The following is a 13,723-nucleotide window of genomic DNA, read 5'->3' on the forward strand; positions in this document are numbered from 1 at the left end:
TTCTCGCCCATCTGATGAGAGGTATACTACGGAATGGGCATTCTACGACAGACCACACGAGTCTAATGTAGCAGTTGTTCCATTGCTACGAAATAGGTAATTAAACAAAAATTGAAAAAAAAAAAAAAAAAAACCGAGGGCAGGTAGTTTTGTACTATACTCCTATTTGTAGCTTCAGACAGCTGCTATCTAATGTCATTCTGAAATACGCTTAGAAAACACGCTTTAAAACGATTTAAATATAAAACCATACAGCACCGAAATATGGAATAGCCTAAAGTCTAACTCATGCAGGACTAAAAATTAGGGGAGAGCACCCAAGTGTAACCTCACACCCTCCGAGTACCTACCTACTCCTCCTCTACCTCCATACAACCTCAAATTTAGGCTAGACACCCGATGTCGGTAAGTTACAGAACCCTCATTTTCCTATGTATGATATTTACATAGCAATTTAACATGACAAAGTGTGTGTATAAGTTTCTACTGGGTATAGGAAGTACTATGTGCCCAGGTTCCTGTCATACTACCTTTCTCCCCTACGTATCGTACAGGGTCGTATTTAGAGGTGAGGGGCCCACCCGGGCTTTCATTCAGCTCCTTTATTGTGGACTTGGACTCCGAAAATTTGGAGTATCCACCCTAACGCTCCCCCCCTCCCTGGAATAAAATCCTGAATATGGGCCTGATATACTGTGTGTAAATATAGCTAGGTATCAACCAGGGCGGTATTCAGGATTTTATCCAGGGGGGGGGGTGATATACCGGGGGTGGGATGCTCCAAATTTTCAGAGTCTGGCCTACAATAAATGGGGGAAAAAAAGAAAAATGAAGCTCGAGTGGGGCCGTGCCCCCTCGCCTCTCTCCCTAAATATCGCCCTGGCACCTACCTACTCTGTGTGTATGTATGAAAAGTTGAGAAGTCATTGTTTATTCATCGAATTCAAATTAAAGGAAGGGTGGTTTGATATCAGGAAATGTTGTTGGGTAGGTATTTATCAGGAGGTAGTGGGTATTACGGCTATGGATATTGGATAGGTATCTACCCCTACTATTTTTTTTTTACTTTCCTTATCCTATAGGAAGGAAAGTAATGTATTTCTACTTATAGGTAAACAAGGACAGGTAGGTAACAGGAAATTCTATGAGCAAACTTTCGAAACTTTTCTCCTACACCGGGGGTTTATGGTTTCCTGTTAGCCTTTTCTTTGTTAACTACAGAACTTTTTCCGCTTATTAGTGCTAGCGTAGATGTCAACATAAATTTCAACATTGAGTTATCTGTAGGCCAGTGGGAGTGTGTTTTAAGGTACAAATGTCAGTCGTACATCCGTGCCACAAGCTCCGGCTTTTACGGATGGGTATACCATTTGTTAACCATTTATTTGATGAGAGAGTTGTTCTGAAAAACCAATAAATGGAAACTTATAAAATAAATAAAATGTATCATTTTTCAGTACAAACTAGATATTTTGTTTTGTTGAGATGTATCCATAGGTGGCTGTAGGTGTAGGTAGGTGGAAAAACTACATTCATTAGGTACTTAAAAGGGCGTTAAAAATACTTAAGTATACAAAGAAGGAAGAAAATTAGGTACTTAAAAGGGCGTTAAAAATACTTAAGTATACAAAGAAGGAAGAAAATTATAGATTTTCACTTAAAAATGGCATAGTCTACTGGCATAGTTCCGAAGAAAACACAAAGACCTCTATAACTGTTGTTTCCATGTTGCATTTTAGTACTGACAAGTGGGGAGGAAGCATTACTATGACAGATGGGAGGGAGGGGAAGTAAAAGGTAGCACGGTGGTGAGTAGGGGGGTGTAATTAAAATTAAGGAACTAGAAGTAGACGCTAAAGAAAAGGTGGAGGGAGAAAAGGAGAAAGAGGGAGAGAGTGATAAGAAATAAGAAGAGGGAGAGAGATAAGAAGAGTGAGAGAGAGGGTGGAGAGGAGAGAGAGAAAGAAAGAGCGGGAGAGAGAGAGAGAGGGAGAGAGGGAGGGAGGGTGAGTAATTAAAAACAAAAACAAAATTGATGTCTTGTGCTTTCTTAACTTTTTCTTCTTTTCGTGATTCTTGTAGCTTGGCACACATTTCTTTACCCTCCCAGCAGTTTCAAGCTACTCTTTCTAAAAAAAAAAAAAAAAAAAATGAACCAAAAAAAGGAGTTCGGAAACGGAACCGATTCAGATGGCGCGCCATCTTGTACAGGCGCTATTTCAGTTTCCAAGAGGGAACCGATTCCGTCTCCGAAAGTTTCCCGAAGGGAACCTTATTTATCCTGCTCGAGCAGGATCGAATATAGTATCTTTATCCTGGCTTCACCCATCTCTGTGTATTAGCATTAGCACACATTTAGGATTTCTAATTTCCTACACTTCACACTTCATTAGCACTATTTACTTACTCGTCATTAACGCCTAAACTTCACTACAATACCAGTGGAAACCAAAGTTAGGTGTCTAATTACCCATTACCCCTATCCTAAACCACTACAGTCCCTAACACCGTAGGTATAGCTAGGTAGGTAGCATGCAAACATATTATGTAGATCTGGATAACCAAAGTTTCAAGCAAACATGGGTATTGAAAACCAAAGTTCAAAACTCAAACTTTTCCCCTTAAAGTTCTGCAGTTGAAAGGTACTTGCCCACCCCTCCACTTAGCTGTAACCCCTTAATTGACTTCCGATATTGACTATTGATAGATACAGAATATGATTAATGATGGGACATTAATAGAACTTTCATGAGACTGCCATTTCCTACATGGAGAGAACTTTGAACTATCGACTCATCACGTTGTGCCTTTAACTTCCCCTGGTTTTGGGAACAACGCCCTTTGTTACTCTTAAACACTGGTAGTTCGGTGAACGATCGTTCAAAAAAGAGCCCTTAAGGAACCCCAGAAGACCCTTCGAGACTAAACTCTTAGAGAGTCTGTTAAAATAAGAAGTTGGTTGGAAGAGCTTCTCCAGGCTGCCGCTCTAAATAAAGCCTGAGGAGTTGCAACAAGAATGAACCCCTACAAAAATAAATAAAATCCGAGATAAAGGAAATTTAACTTAAAAATCGTATCCCCCATTTCGTCTCTTCTTTTTTTTCCCATGGGACAATTGGGGCATTAGGGAGTCACAGGGTTTCGACAGCATAATTTATAATATCGTCACTGTCGGCAGGTACTTTTCCGGGGCTCACCTTTCATTTGTCAGCAAGCTCTTCCGAATGATTAATGGAAAGTTCGTAGACAAAAGTGAGCTTTCACTATAGACAAACCCATTTCCTCAATACCGCCTCTAGATAGCGGATGAACTTAGAATAAATAGAATAGAAATTACTGAGGGCACTGAACTTAGCGAATGTCTTTTCTAGTATTGCCAAACGTTATGCAAATTGTTGAAAGACAGATAGTTATAAGGGATAATAATATTGTGTATTTAAACTGTTCAAATATCAAATAGAAAATGTTCTTTTACCCGAGCACTACCAGAAGTACTTACCTAAAATTCTAAAAGTAAATAGGTAGAACCATTGCGACAAAAAAAAAAAAAAAAAAAAAAAAAAAAAAAAACCGACAAAAAATTTAAAATTTTTTTTAATTTTTTTTAGAAAAAAAAAAAAAAAAAAAAAAAAACTGACGATAAATTTCAAGTCTTTGCTAAATTTATTCGAGGAACGGCATTTGTAATATTTGTTTAACTTTTTGAGACCTTTAAAACTGGTCTATTTTTGTAACGATAAATTAACTCTGTTTGTTACCCCGACAGAATATCTGAAGCACGCCCCTTGTATGAAGGCTACACTAGTGGAAGAAAACAGGTGCGGACGCCACTACAAGCATCTGGTGAATCAAGTAGCTGGAGAAGCTGCTAGACCGACCCTGTGCTGGTAAGTAGGTTACCTTCGAAAATACAAGGGTTGTTGGTAAAACCTATGACTTATGGGTTGTTTTACCACCATTATTTCCAAGTAAAGATGCTATTGACATGAGACTTTGAGGGTCTCTGTCATAGAATACCCGTCTCGTAGTATATCCCTCATAAGAAGGGCGAGATCGTCATCACAGAAAGTAACCCTTTGAACATTTTTGAGCCCAAAAGGACTTCCCTATTTACCCATAACAAAGTACACAAACAAATAGTTCTACGAATTGCTTTGTCGATTGAATCCTCCTCATTGAATAATATGTAATGCCTAGTTTATTAATATGTAATTGATTTTGATCTTTCAGTTCTCATCACAGATTCAGGGAGTGTGTGTTGGATCAAACAAGGAGAACTTGTCAGCCAGATGCTACTCCCTATGCTAAGCAAATATTGGACAAGGCTTTGAGCTTTCTTAAGGATCAGTGCAGCAATTACATGTGAGTACCTCAATCGCCTGGTAACTAGAAAGGCGCGAAATCGATTCACTGGTATATCTAGGTATGGACTGTCAAAGTCAGTGAATCATGGTAAAAGGAATAGGGAAAAGAACTTTGGGGTCTAAATGAAGGAGAAATGAATTCTAATAATGTTCAGCACATTGCATAAGTAATTTAGTTTTTAGGCATTCATACAATTTCATGATTCGTAAAAATGTTAACATTAACATGACTACCTTTGGGGGATGACCTAATGTATAGTCTCTGAGCATTTGAAAACAACATTTTGGGGTCCAGTAAGTCCAGCTTCAAAAGTAAACATCTTTTTTGAAGCCGTTCTGAAGGTTTTAAAAGACAATTCACTCATCTAAAAGCAGAAAATTATCACGTCAGGTCTTAGTTTCAAGAGTAGGATTTACCATAAAAGATAAGGTTTTGACCCTCAATTCTTGCCACTAAGTTTCAAAAGTAGGGCTTACCATAGAAGAAAGACAAAGTTTTGACCCCCAATTCTTGCCACTCGCTCTCTAGCCCACCTCCTCGTCTGCCTAGCTCTATTGATTGGAAATACGGAATGCCTGTGGTACCTATTCTATTAGATCCGATAAGTCTAAGCCATCAGACCCCGCTGTGAGTAAAGATATTCGACACCCAAAGTAACATCAGTTCTATCAATATTTCGTACTATCAAATTACAAATCACCACCAAAAGTAGCATTGTTTATATGTAAGACTGAATATTTTGGACAAAGTAACATTGAGTAGTCATGGGTCCTATGTACAAGTAATTAGTTATTATCCAGTAGGTAATTACAACTACACAATCCTGTTAATTTATTACCAGTTTTTATTTACCTATATCTTACGTACCGAATCTTATCTCCCATGTATTATGTATTTATTGAATCACGTATTTATTCGCAACTTGAGAAGCAGAGAACAACACTATTCCAAAACATTGTACCCATGAGTTGTGATTCGTAACTATTAGAAGTAGATGAACACTCAATGGACAGATTCTGCTAGTAAATTCCGACAGTTCATGTACATTGTACCTACATGCCTAGTGTAATCTAAAAGTACTTTAAATTAATCAGTCTGACATCAGACTACATACATATTTAGTCTGGTGTACCTAATTGATTTTAATAAATTTATTTTAAAAGGGGTACGACTTAGAACGCATTTAAAGTACCCAACTGAGAGTACGAAGTAAGTTTTAACTTCAAGATTTTGCATCCAGTTTGTCTGCAAACCTGTTCTGATTGACAGAAATGATTCGCACATAAAGTAGGTACAGTTTATTAAAGTTTGGACCTCTCACTAGTGTTTTGGGGACCTGTATTAGGTGATTTCCAAGTTTAAAAATAAAAAGTTGAAAAAGAGGTTGAGAAAAGGAACTGTAAATGCTTCAGTCTTATCGTCCCGGAAGCGAAGCCAACAGAGAGTGCATGCGACATACCTCTCTCCCAACCTAGTTTTTCAACAGATCGTTGCAAGTGTACGCGATATTTGCGCAAATATCAAGTCTAGTCTATACAAAACGTGTGATATTTACACAAACATCCAACAATCCGTCGAAGAACAGGTTGAGGAAGAAACCTTGCAATTATAATTTGGCAAAACATATTCCATTCATAATTAATAGAAAATTAACACTAAATTTGGGGCCCATTTTCTGAACAAGTATCGAATTTCCGTGTTCAATTTTGCATATTGCACTTGTCTAAGAGGGGCTCACTTTACACAATAGCGCGTGAAATTCCATTCGGTCACCCGTCCAAAAATCAACCATCCACAGCGTTGCTTAACGTGATTCTTACCATTAGGATCATCATCTTCATCAGAATTAGATCTAGATGAGTCATCTGTGTTCTCTATTTCTTCCTCGTCATCTTCATCCTCCTGCTGAAATAAATAAACAAATGTTCACGTTAAGTGGATATGTTAATAATAATAGCATTTAAAAATAGAGCATGCCAGCCTAGTTAGCAAGATTAGAAACTTGTCTGCCTTGTAAGCGCTGGGCCGCGGGTTCGATTCCCGCCCGGGGCGGATATTACAAGAGAAAATGTTCGTTCTTGGAACGGCTGGCTTTCCTTATCCTGTCTCTCTTATCTCTTCGATTTCAGGACGATAAGACCTTGGCAGTTTTACATGGTTTTACTTAACTTGAGATCTCTGTTTGTTTGTAATTTGTTTGTTATATATTAGACATACTTGGTCAAGAGGAAGGAAATTTGTTGTTTACCTATTACTATTATTTTATTAATTCTCAATTTTTGTCCAACTTGTATATATATATTTCTGTAAATAAAGATTTGATCGAATTGTGTAATAATTACTTAAGTACGTCATGCACAAAAAGCCCAATCAGTGGCTTAGGTGTAGGGGCTAGACAGCCCTAAAGGATGGGTTAAACTTCTACGAATTACTTATGTACTCATAAGGGAAAGATTTGTTAGTAGATGTGCCAGTCGCACACCTATACCCATATTTCTTAGACCTACCTGATAGGTACCATATTTCTTAGACCTACCTGATAGGTACCATATTTCTTAGACCTACCTGATAGGTACTCCTTTATTTAATTCCTCCTTTTTTTTCCTTAGATACCTATTTTTCACTCTCCTTTCCTCGTCTCTTCCTTTGGTACCTACTTTTTATTTGACTCTCCAATGCCATACCCCTGCGCTTCTCTCTCTCCCTCTGTCTCTCTCTCTCTCTCTCTCTCTCTCTCTCTCTCTCTCTCTCTTTGTTTCTGTCTTTTATCGAGGTCACCTAGATCCCTAGATGTCTTACAGCTTTCTTTATAGGCACCTTTATCTAACTTGTCTATTATTTCAACTCCATTTGTAATGGCCACAGGCAGTGGTGTAGCGACAAACACTCTGGAGGCTACGGAATTGCCTAGAATGATTAGTGTAGTGGAGAGTCTGGAAAGGTATCATTAGGGTAAATAAAAAGATTCTTTGCCTTTGGTAAAATAAGCAAAAATAATAATAGGTAAAAATGGTTCTTAGTTCTTACTAATTTTGGGTTCCTACATACCTATGTACTTTAATTTCATCTCGAACGGAACGGTACAAAACAAGGTGAAAATAAAAATACCTCATGGTCAGGATTTGAAGCTACTTCCAGATCGAGTCAGTGCTCTCAATCATTCGGTCTTAGTGGCGTAAGTCCAACGGGCTAAATGTCCAAACTGTAGGACCAATCCACTGCTTCGCCACTGCTCAAAATAGTTCTACCTTACTATCAGAGCGTAAATCCAGTCCGTCCCCTCTCTCCCCAAAAATTCTTGGCCCGATCTATCGCCCCCTCCAAAATACTCCCCCCATCCCTCCAAAATAATCCACCTCTACATCGGTTCATCCCACCTCTTCCCCTATCCCTCAAAAAATCCCACCCTTTCTCCCCTTATCCCTCCAAAATACTCCACTCCCACTCCCCCAACAGTTCATCCCACCCTCTCTTCTTCCATCCCCCCAGAATAAAAATAAAATCCCTTCCATGTTACTCTTAAACACTGGTAGTTCAGTGAACGATCGTTCAAAAAAGAGCCCTTAAGGAGTCCCAGAAGACCGTTCGAGACTAACTCTTAGAGAGTCTGTTAAAATAAGAAGTTGGTTGGAAGAGCTTCTCCAGGCTGCCGCTCTAAATAAAGCCTAAGGAGTTGCAACAAGAATGAACCCCTACAAAAATAAATAAAATCCGAGATAAAGGAAATTTAACTTAAAAATCGTATCCCCATTTCGTCTTTTCTTTTCTCCCATAGGACAATTGGGGCATTAGGGAGTCACAGGGTTTCGACAGCATAATTTATAATATCGTCACTGTCGGCAGGTAGTCAGGTACTTTTCCGGGGCTCACCTTTCATTTGTCAGCAAGCTCTTCCGAATGATTAATGGAAAGCTCGTAGACAAAAGTGAGCTTTCACTATAGACTGTATAGACAAACCCATTTCCTCAATACTGCCTCTAGATAGCGGATGAACTTAGAATAGAATAGAAATTACTGAGGGCACTGAACTTACCGAATGTCTTTTCTATTGCCAAACGTTATGCAAATTGTTGAAAGACAGAATAGTAATAATAATAATAATAAAAAAATATAATAAGGGGTGGTGAAGCTATGCCCGGCGAAGTCTTGGGCCATGTACCCTAATAATGGCCGTGCTTATTTGAAGTGTTTGTGAGTAGGACTAAAGAGTCCACTTACCTACTAATCAGATACCGCGGTATGCCGCCCATTCACACTCAGACCGTCTGACAGGCAGAAAAAGCTTGAGACCGAGGGCTGAATCTTTTTCCACGTTCGGTCTGACAGGCGGTCTGAACGTAAGTGGCATTATTCGAGGAAGAGAATTTTTCTCTCTTGTAACGAGAAATTGGCTCTTTTTCTTCCCCTCTACAGAATATCTGAAGCATGCCCCTTGCATGAAGGCTACCCTAGTGGAAGAAAACAGGTGCGGACGTCACTACAAGCATCTGGTGAATCAAGTAGCTGGTGAAGCTGCTAGACCGACCCTGTGCTGGTGAGTACCTACTAAAATACAAGAGTTGTAAGACCTATGGCTTTAGGGTTGTTTTACCACCATTATTGCCTGCCTCGGTGGTTTAGTCAAGGCGCTCGCCTGGTAAACAGGAGGGCGTGGGTTCAATCCCAACCGAGGTATAGAATTTTATCCTCAATATAATTTGAGAATTTGACCACAATAATAGTAGTAGCCTACTGCTGCTTTTCAGTCCTATGCGAGCAGTATAAATAAGCACTATTATTATTATTATTGAGTCATCGCTTATTTGTCAGTCTCTGTCTCATTCTGGCAGTATAAACAGTGTATATTCTATTCTATTCTATTATTTCCAAGTAAAGATGCTATTGGCACGGGACTTTGAGGGACTGTGTCATAGCATGCCCGTCCCGTAGTATATCCCTCATAAGGAGGGCGAGATCGCCATCACAGAAACTAACCCTTTAAACATTTTTGTGGGCTCTGGGGTCCGAGCCCAAAAAGACTTCCCTATTTACCCATAACAACGTACACAATCCAACAGTTCCGCCCAATCGCTTTGTCGATTGAACTCTAGTAAAGCATAAACCCTAGTATTTTTAATAACTGATTTTGATCTTTCAGTTCTCATCACAGATTCAGGGAGTGTGTGTTGGATCAAACAAGGAGAACTTGTCAGCCAGATGCTACTCCCTATGCTAAGCAAATATTGGACAAGGCTTTGAGCTTCCTAAAGGATCAATGCAGCAATTACATGTGAGTACCTCAATCGCCTGGTAACTAGAAAGGCGCGGAATCGTTTCACTGGTATATCTAGGTATGGACTGTCAAAGTCAGTGAATCATGGTAAAAGGAATAGGGAAAAGAACTTTTGGGTCTAAATAGAGGAGAAATGCATTCTAATAATGTTCAGCACATTGCATAAGTAATTTAGTTTTCAAGCATTCATACAATTTCATTATTCGTAAAAATGTTAACATTAACATGACTACCTTTGGGGGAAATGACCTAATAGTCTCTGAGCATTTGAAACCAACATTTTGGGGTCCAGTAAGTCCAGCTTCAAAAGAAAACATCTTTTTTAAAGCCAATCTCAAGGTTTTAAAAGACAATTCACCCATCTAAAAGCAGAAAATTATCACGTCAGGTCTTAGTTTCAAGAGTAGGATTTACCATAAAAGATAAGGTTTTGACCCTCAATTCTTGCCACTAAGTTTCAAGAGGGGGGCTTACCATAGAAGAAAGACAAAGTTTTGACCCCCAATTCTTGCCACTCGCTCTGTAGCCCACCTCCTCGTCTGCCTAGCTCTATTGATTGGAAATACGGAATGCCTGTGGTACCTATTCTATTAGATCCGATAAGTCTAAGCCATCAGACCCCGCTGTGAGTAAAGATATTCGACACCCAAAGTAACATCAGTTCTATCAATATTTCGTACTATTAAGTAAATTACAAATCACCACCAAAAGTAGCATTGTTTATATGTAAGACTGGATATTTTGGACAAAGTAACATTGAGTAGTCATGGGTCCTATGTACAAGTAATTAGTTATTATCCAGTAGGTAATTACAACTACACAATCCTGTTAATTTATTACCAGTTTTTATTTACCTATATCTTACGTACCGAACTATTATCTCCCATGTAAGTATTATGTATTTATTGAATCACATATTTATTCGCAACTTGAGAAGCAGAGAACAACACTATTCCAAAACATTGTACCCATCAGTTGTAATTCGTAACTATTAGAAGTAGATGAACACTCAATGGACATTATGGACAAATTCTGCCAGTAAATTCCGACAGTTCATTTACATGCCTAGTGTAATCTAAAAGTACTTTAAATTAATCAGTCTGACATCAGACTACATACATATTTGGTCTGGTGTACCTAATTGATTTTAATAAATTTATTTTAAAAGGGGTACGACTTAGTACCTAACTGAGAGTACGAAGTAAGTTTTAACTTCAAGATTTTGCATCCAGTTTGTCTGCAAACCTGCTCTGATTGACAGAAATGATTCGCACATAAAGTAGGTACAGTTTATTAAAGTTTGGACCTCTCACTAGTGTTTTGGGGACCTGTATTAGGGGCCTTTTTCCCGAGTCAGTTCTACAGTTCATTGACCCCTACTGTTCGTGTTTCACAGACCCACAGAGCAAGATTGTCCCGGCGCTGACTTCTACACCCCACCCGTTGCTAATAGACCTGGTGATTGGAAGGATGTCAGAACCACGCTACCACCTTGGTTGGAGTCAGCTGGTGGCAGAGGTCAGTATTAGCCTTGAAGCTATTTATTTTATTTATTATTATTTAAGGTTGTTTTACATCTTAATTAGAGTTCTACAGTTCATTGACCCCTTCTGTTCGTGTTTCACAGACCCACAGAGCAAGATTGTCCCGGCGCAGACTTCTACACCCCACCCGTTGCGAATAGACCAGGTGATTGGAAGGATGTTGTCAGAACCACGCTACCACCTTGGTTGGAGTCAGCTGGGGGCAGAGGTCAGTATTCGCCTTGAAGCTATTTATTTTATTTCTTATTATTTAATACATCTTAATTATACTGTCGGCTAAGGCTAAAAAGTTCCATTATGCCAACAGTTTAAAAAGGCCTTATTTATTTACATCAATATAAGTTTTCATGAGGTTTTTCGATGAAGGGAACAGTAAAAACCGAGTTCTTCGAAAAAAGAAAGGAGAACAGGATAGGGAAAAGTCAGCCGTTCCGAGAACGAACCTTATCTGTTTAGAATTTTAGAATAAAGTTCGGCTCGGGCGGGAATTGAACCTAGCGCTTACAAGGCAGGAGCGCTACTTTCCAAGTTCACTAGGCTGGTTAGACTGCGAGTTAAAAGGGACTTTGCTGGCATAGTTTATGAACAGGAAATGTTAAATTAATTTTTGTACAAATAAAGTGAAGGAGTATCGATGGACTATTACTATACAGTGTGTCCACTTTTAATGTGCGCCATAGGAAAAATACATGTAAAAACAGTTTTTCTTGTCTCAAAAGTTTTCCAAGTTAACTAGGCTGGTTAGACTGCGAGTTAAAAGGGACTTTGCTGTCCTATGCTGGCATACTTTATGAACAGGAAATGTTAAATTAATTTTTGTACAAATAAAGTGAAGGAGTATCGATGCACTATTACTATATGTATTGTATTCTATTAACTATTTCTCTTCTATTTCAGGACCCACCGGGTCTCATCAGTGGATCCCGGTATCTACGGGCGGCATTCCCATGGACCCAACACGCACCGCCTACACTCGCGCCATGGTGGGCAGCGGCGCAACTACCGAGGTCAACTCACCCAGGCCGACCCCAGGAACACCAAGCTCTACAGAGCGACCTGCCACCAGTCGGCCCGACTTTAGCCGACCGGAAAACCCGAACTCAGGAACGAATCGGCCCGAAAATCGACCGGATAATCGACCAGATTTTGGCCGGCCAGAAGTCAATCGACCAAACGGAAACTGGCCTTCGACCTCTTCCAGTCGGCCGAATGATTTCGACGGAGGCCTTTCGTCAGATATGCCATGGACGCCACAGATTACCAACTCGATTGACGAGGAGGAGCGGCCGAATCAGCAAGGACTGGCCAATGGAGGGGAAGGATTGAAGGCCGGAGAGACGGCCGTGTGTGTGTTGGTCACAGTGTGTATGGGGCTTGTGACTGGATTGCTGTATTGATCTGCCCCAGGGTTTTGATATTGATCAAGGTCTGATAATCAAGCCTGATCGGCTGACAATCCTACATGACATGGGCAGCGGCAAGGAAGCAGTACAAAAGTACATTCTGTCCATCTGGACTGGAATGTAACATGTCAGTAGTGTTTAAGGCCAGTAATTGACTACTGCTAATACATATATTTAATACAATCCGCCTCCGAGAGATAACCTAGAGAACACAAGTGACAAGTTAGAGATCTAAATCTAATCCTGATATTAAACTTGCGTGTACTTAGTATGTGTGGAAAGATCTCAGTCCAGGATCGAACCTGATATTACAAGTATGATCAGCCAGGCGTAACTCGCTGACATCAGGTTCCCTTTTCACAACAACCGTTCGTTCCCAATAGTCCATAAACCGGGCCTGTAAGCCCACACCGATCCTCGCTAAACTACTTTCGAGTTCGACTTGTGCACCTTAGGTCTTGGGCACAGGAGGCAAGACTTTACACCTGCTAACCCCACTTAGTCTCCTCTAATATCTTCCAACGCAATATCTCTAAAAGATAAGGCGCCTGCACCTCCTTTCAAATTCACTTTCACTTTAATTAAAGGTAAACCAACTTGTTTTTTTAGGGGAAAAGACTTCGACGTATCACGGGTTTTGTTTAAAGGTTTTACAAATAAGTACTGTTTTAATTTTCAAGAAGATTTAGAAAACATCCATGTAATTAACATTGATATCCAGAATATGGAATAATGAGGTGGTTGGATTTTATTTCGGCTGGTTCAGACGCCGTCATTGTTGTATTTCGTGAATAATAATAATGCGAATACCGCTAGTATGGTTGAACTCTCAATTGTGTCACAACGTTCACAAAAGAAACTGCAGTGAGGTAAACCTAGATGTGTTGTGGCCATAAATAATTTAGGACACCTTTAAAGAATTTAAAGTCATAAAAGAATTTAAGACTTTACAACTAATCTCTAAGTCACAGTATTAAGGATCTTAATTATACGCTTTTTAGTACATTGTACACATTCTGTCTAGTCCACAATGTACTTCGCCGACGGTCAACCCTTCAATGTATAAAACAATCGGAGTGAGACACGAATTCAAAGGAAAGTAGACGGATACAGACCTTTACGACCGTATGTGCTCCGAA

The 13,723-nt window shown here is 39.6% G+C and overlaps 2 protein-coding genes across 3 annotated transcripts in view; one reads left to right on the forward strand and one right to left on the reverse strand.

Annotated features, from left to right (window-relative positions):
- Positions 1-6,099: 6,099 nt before the first annotated feature.
- The window catches only part of LOC103510426 (DDB1- and CUL4-associated factor 1-like), a 24,653-nt gene continuing 17,029 nt past the window's right edge, over positions 6,100-13,723 (reverse strand). The window contains exon 4 of the mRNA XM_008475081.1: positions 6,100-6,270. Within this exon, the coding sequence (XP_008473303.1) occupies positions 6,100-6,270 (171 nt within the window). The remainder of the gene's footprint in view (positions 6,271-13,723) is intronic.
- On the forward strand, positions 8,453-12,687 carry LOC103510418. Of its 2 annotated transcripts, none has more exons than XM_026824470.1 (4): positions 8,453-8,899; positions 9,503-9,634; positions 11,265-11,389; positions 12,079-12,687. In XM_026824470.1, exons 1-4 carry the CDS (start codon positions 8,802-8,804, stop codon positions 12,576-12,578), a joined length of 855 nt encoding a protein of 284 aa, XP_026680271.1. In that variant the 5' UTR covers positions 8,453-8,801; the 3' UTR covers positions 12,579-12,687. The 2 variants fall into 2 exon arrangements, with proteins under 2 accessions (XP_026680271.1, XP_008473295.1); XM_008475073.2 differs by lacking the exon at positions 11,265-11,389 and adding an exon at positions 11,034-11,155 and having other exon boundaries at positions 8,482-8,899.

The sequence above is a fragment of the Diaphorina citri genome, unplaced genomic scaffold, assembly GCF_000475195.1.
Source record: "Diaphorina citri unplaced genomic scaffold, Diaci psyllid genome assembly version 1.1 scaffold598, whole genome shotgun sequence".
In the NCBI taxonomy this organism is placed as follows: domain Eukaryota; kingdom Metazoa; phylum Arthropoda; class Insecta; order Hemiptera; family Psyllidae; genus Diaphorina; species Diaphorina citri.